The 6,007-nt window shown below is 39.1% G+C and overlaps 1 protein-coding gene across 1 annotated transcript; it reads left to right on the forward strand.

Moving 5' to 3' along the window:
- Window positions 1-231: 231 nt before the first annotated feature.
- On the forward strand, window positions 232-1,827 carry LOC137160564 (general transcription factor II-I repeat domain-containing protein 2B-like). Its single transcript, XM_067559107.1, has one exon. It carries the CDS (start codon window positions 232-234, stop codon window positions 1,825-1,827), a length of 1,596 nt encoding a protein of 531 aa, XP_067415208.1.
- The last annotated feature ends 4,180 nt before the right edge of the window (window positions 1,828-6,007 follow it).

Below are 6,007 nucleotides of genomic sequence, written 5' to 3' on the forward strand. Positions count from 1 at the left end.
ATTAAAACTTAAGTGGTGTGACATCCTACAAATGGCGACTACAAAGAAAAGAAAAGTTGATGCAGAGTGTTGATCTTTCCAAGAGAAATGGACAAATGATTATTTTTTTGTTGAAGTCAAAGGCAAACCTGTGTGCCTAGTTTGTGGCGATGCGTTAGCAGTAATGAAAAAGCCAATCTGGAGCGTCATTACAGCTCAAAACATGCTAAACTCAATGAATTGGGAGGCCAAATGCATCTGGATAAAATCAATGCTCTTCAGCGGAGTTTGGAATCACAACAAGCTGCTTTCACTAGGCCTCGTTGTGACAGAGACAACGTTATTCAGACGAGTTATGTAGTGAGCGAGCTAATCGCAAAGAAGCTGAGGCCTCATGTAGAGGGAGAGTTTGTGAAAGAGTGCATGGTGGCTGCTGCGGAGTTGTTAGCACCAGACAAAGTAAAATTGCTTCAGAGTGTTAGTTTGTCTCAGAGAACCGTCTCAGATCGGATTACTGACTTAGCACAAGATATTGAAAAAACATTGAAGGATTCTGCAGGAGATTTCCAATTTTTCTCTCTGGCTTGTGACGAGACAACGGACATAACAAATACTGCCCAACTGGCCGTTTTCGTTCATGGGATAACTGCAGAGTTTGACACGCGAGAGGAACTGCTGTCACTGCAAGCCATGCATGGCACTACAAGAGGTGAGGACTTGTTTGAGAGACTTGTTTTATCAATGAAAAAACTTGAGCTAACATTTGAAAAGTTAAGTGGCCTTACTACAGATGGAGCTCCAGCCATGGTTGGCTCGCAAAAAGGGTTAATTGCATTTGTCAAGAAAGAACTGAATCGTCTCAGCCTTGATCCAAGTGATTTAATTATATGCCACTGCATCATACACCAAGAAAGTCTCTGTGCACAATCGTTGCGGCTCAACAATATGATGTCAACAGTAGTGTCATGCATAAATTTTGTCAAAAGCAGAGGGTTTAACAGCCGCCAGTTTAAGGAGTTACTGAATGATCTTGACTCTGAGTACGGTGATCTTCTTTATCACTGTGAAGTGCGGTGGCTGAGTCGCGGGAACATGCTCATGAGGTTTTATGAACTGTGGGATGAAGTCAAGCAGTTCATGGAGATGAAGGGAAAACCTGTCAGGGAACTCAATGATAGCAAGTGGCTGCGTGATCTAGCGTTCATGGTGGACATTACCAAGTACCTCTCAGAGCTGAACGTCAAGCTGCAGGGCCCCAACCAGCTTCTCAGCTCCCTGCTTTCAAACGTGAAATCATTTGAAGCTAAATTAAGGCTGTGGAAAGTGCAACTCAAAAGGAATAACACGGTGCATTTCCCCACTCTGGAAGGACAAAAGCCTTCTACGACATTTGAATATGCTGGTGAATGTGCGAAACTAATTGAGGCATTTAATGAAAGATTCAAGGACGTGAAAAGTAAACAAATGGAATTGAACATCTTTGCTACACCATTCAATGTGGAACCAGCTGATGTGCCTGATAACCTACAACACGAAATCATTCAGCTGCAAAGCGATGATGAGCTGAAAGCTAGGTACAACAACCTCCCACTGCTTGAGTTCTATAAATGTTACATAAGCAATGATGAATTTCCCATTTTGAGGAGACATGCATTGAAATATGCATCTGTGTTCGGAACAACTTACTGCTGTGAGCAGTTCTTTTCAAAACTTACCATCGCAAAGAGTCGACTGCGCTCCAGACTGACCGACGCAAACCTGGAACAGCAGTTGCGAGAAGCAACATCATCAATACCAGCTAACATCACACGCCTCACCAAAGAGAAGCAGTTCCAGCCATCACATTAGGGGTGAGTTAATTAAATGTTTGACAAAATATAGCAGGCTAATTTTTAAGTTGATAATTTTGTATGGCCTGCGAATGATGTTATAAATATCCAAATGGTCCTTGGCAGAAAAAAGGTTCCCCACCCCTGCACTAGACTCTAGAAGTTGGTTCAGTAAAATATTTTACACACCTTGTTGCTCTACTAGGCTATAGCGTCATTCTCACTTTCTTTCCCTGTCCCAAGGACTGTTTATTGTCATTATGAATGACTATGAATTACAATGAATAGTGATTGGACCAAGGAAAGCGTATGAGAATGACTCTAGCACCTGATTGTCAGAGCGTTCACCTACAGTATGGGAGACCCATATTCAAGTCCCTACTCCAATGATGATTTATAAAAAGCGGAACAGCTTCACCAGGAGATATTGAGAAAAACCCGTACCAAAATAGCCCATAGCCCAGTGGCTAGGGTACTCTGCTTTAATGTAGGAGACCAAAGTTCAAATCACATCTCCACTTAAGGGAAAAATTGAATCTGAATTCCTACAACGCATATGAGTTCCCTAACCACTGGCATAAAGATTACAAGGAAGGCCACCCCTTTCCCCACTTTTGTGAATCTGGTTCTCCTTTGCTTTTGTTGAAGTGCCTGAAACTGAAACAAAAATGTTTGAGTCAGATTGAAACGAAACATTTTGACATTTCGGAAACATTTCAGTATTCTCATTTTTATCAAAACTATTCAGTTATCTCGATACAAATTCATTAATCATTTTGGGTCAATTGAAACTACAATTTTATTCACTGAAAAATTTTTACCCAGCTCTAATCTTAATGTCACTTTCACTCCAATGCACTACAGAGTGTCATGCTAATTCCATTTCTGAACTCCAAATATACTTTCTCCTGATTCAATAACAGTTGAGAATTCCTATTCACTACGATGTAATGGCTGCTATCAGATTGATTCTCAATTTAACTCGATATACAGACTTCTTATATAAAGAGTAAGTAACATAGAACAAGCATGAAATTGCAAAGACTTCATTATGCATATTTATGTTTCATAATAGCACTGTGAGCTGCAGCACACTGGTATTACATGTCTCATTCTAAACAATTTTAAATATTATATGCAAGCATTAAAACAAGATGTTATTTTTACTCTAAGATAATTGGAAATAATGACTGTTTTACCAACTTCCCTATTATATAATCACTTTGGCTCATGCTGTGAAACTATTTCAATAGCCTTATTCTTAAAGGCATATACTTACTGTAAAATGCATACTTCAGTGTACTTTTACAGATAATGATCAAACCATGATATAGCCCTCACAACAGATACCTGAAGATATCTAATCTACCTATAGCTATAGAGCATCTGCCATCATACAAGTTGTAACTAGATGTACAATATACATTACCTCATCATATTCCAGAATGAGTGAGCTATTATGAATAGTATTATATGTTTTTTTGAATAATAAAACATCTAAATAAATATTTCAAGCACTTCCTTTTAAAACAAATTCTTCACAAAGTAATGAATATTATATTCAGAATAACTAGGCCTCGATTTCAGTGGTTAAAGCTAAGCAGAGCTCAGCAGTTGGAGTGGAATTCTGTTCTCTTTTACATGAATACAATCTCACTCAGAGGGGAAAACTGAGACCAGAATCTAAGACCAGCTTTTCCTTCCTGTACTGCCAATGAACTTGCAAATTCTATTTTGTAGTACCTCTGCTATACAGTGCTGCTGTCAGCGTTAAGAAGAGACTGATAAACGTGTTTATTTCTGTTACATGATCTAGGGAGTACAGCCAAGCAAATAATTGATATTTTTTTTGTTCAGTGGCTGAACTGGAAAATCTGAAACTGAAATATCTGAAATCTGACCCTGCTGGACATACATCTAGCCCTTCATCACTGATGAGTGGCATATAACTGTAGACATTCAGGTCTACATTTTCAGTCTGATGGTGTGCAGTTATATTAGTGCACACTTTAATATTTTCAGTATGTTAGTTAGTCCCCCGTTACACCTCTGGTGCTTAGGGCAGCAACAAAGTTCCTCCACTCCTGTCTGTTTCTGGTAAGTCTTTCAATGGTTCCCTAGCCATGCCCCACGTTTTTTAGCTCAGCTTCCACAGCTCTTCACCATGTTGTTTTTGGGCAAACTCGTTTTCGCTTGTCTTCAGGTGTCCATCTTATTGCTATTCCGGTGATGGAATCAACTTCCATCCAAAACACATGGCCATTCAATTTCCAGAACCTTCTAATAAAGATGGTGCTCATATCTTCTTGGCTATATTGTATGTATAGATCTTGATTTGAAATTGTTCTGGGAAAAAGATACAGAGGATTTTTCTGAGGCAGGTTGTATGAAATGAAGATAGCTCAGACATGTCACACTTTGCCATTCCCCAGCAGTCTGCACTATAAAGTAGTGTTGAAACTACACAACTCTGATAAATCTTGAGATTAATTTTGATGTTATATTTTGATGATTTCCAAACTGTATTTAAGCTCCTAAAGGTGTTCCTGGTTTGATTGATGCTGTTCCAAATATCCTGACTTGTTCCACCATCCTGGCTGATGGTACTGCCCAGATATGTTTCTACATTAGTGAGAATATAATCCTCTATCCATACTGGTGATGGTGAGGCAATATTAAAAGTCATGATATCTGTCTTATTGTGGTTGATTTTCAGTCCAATTTGTTGGTTGAATATGTTGAGTTGAGTTGGTTTCTCTTGTATATGGAGACGGGTATGTGATAAAAGAGCAAGATCATCTGCAAAGTCCAGGTCTTCAAGGGATGAGAAGGGTGTCCCTCCGTACCTCTTGGCATGTCTTTTATTGTACACCACATTACCCAATCAATGGCAATGTTAAACAGGATTGCAGACATAACACACCACTACTGTACTCCTGTTTTGAGTTCAAAACTGAGGTCACTGTGACTAACACTACATGTAAAGTTGGAATAGAAGTTTTTAATTATGTTAATTATATGAAAAAGGATTCCAAAAGACCGCAGAATACACCATAGGCTGATCCTGTAAATGCTGTCAAAAGCCTTTTCAAAGTCTATGAAATTTATGTAAAGTCGTCATTGCTATTCTAAGCATTGTTCAATTATATTTCGTAAAGATCTGATCTGTTCATCCATGCCCTTTCCGAAAACCGACTTGCTCTTTTTTGAGGACACTATCAACGACCTCTGATATATGCTGGACTATGATCTTACACAATACCTTACTTGGCACAGGTAAAAGTGTAATACCACGCCAGTTATTACCATCACTGAGACCTCCTTTCTTTGGTATCTTCACTTTAACCCCATTGGCACACTCATCTGGCACTTTTTCCTTTTCCCAAACTGAAGTAAATAGAGGGGCCAGGATAGATGCTACTAACTCAGGATTAACCTTGAACAATTCAGCATTTAAGTTATCCTTGCCAGGAGCCATCCCATTTTTTAAAGATTTGATGGCTTCAATGATCTCTTCCTTTGTTGGAGTATCTGTGTTGATATCAAGGTCTTCTTCTGCCTCTCGAATGTTTGCTTCCTTTTTAGGTGGCTCTCTGTTAGCAATTCTTTGAAATGCTCTATCCAATGCATTTCTTGTTCTTTTTCTGTTGTCAATAGGTGGCCTTGTTTGTCCCTAATGAGAGTGTTTGTTGATGTCTGACATTTACCACTAATAATAAGCCGTGTCATTTTGTAGATGGTTCCTTGTTCACCACGGAAAGCTGCATCCTCTGCTTGTATTGCCCAGGTTATCAACATAATGTTGTTATTCGCTTTCACAAGGTGTTAAACCTCCCAGTGTGCCTTACTATGCTGCTCATGGTATTTGTCCTTTAGCCTCTGAGATTTTGTGTCCAAAATGTTTTTCTTCAGGGCTCATCTGGTTTCTACAGCGTTCCATGAACTGCGTATAATCCACTCCTGTCTTACTCTGTTTATAAATTGTTGTTACTTTGTCCCAGTTCTTGTTGATCTCATCTGGGCTTCCTTCCTCTTCATCAAGATTTTCAAGTGCCTGAAACCTGTTTTTTAACTGCAGGACAAAGACTTTCTGTATTTCAGGTGACTTTAGCTTATCAACATCATAAAGTCTATATCTCTTGTTTGATAGAGCTACACTTCTCATTTTTAGCTTGATGGAGGCTGTTACAAGTGCTGGT

This window comes from Emydura macquarii, unplaced genomic scaffold (genome assembly GCF_026122565.2).
Source record: "Emydura macquarii macquarii isolate MOO-44397 ecotype Brisbane River unplaced genomic scaffold, CSIRO-AGI_Emac_v2 contig_2205, whole genome shotgun sequence".
Classification (NCBI taxonomy): domain Eukaryota; kingdom Metazoa; phylum Chordata; order Testudines; family Chelidae; genus Emydura; species Emydura macquarii.

Bases quoted from the DNA above. Each gene is read 5' to 3' on its own strand.
- LOC137160564 (XM_067559107.1), top strand. From the start codon at position 232: ATGCATCTGGATAAAATCAATGCTCTTCAGCGGAGTTTGGAATCACAA.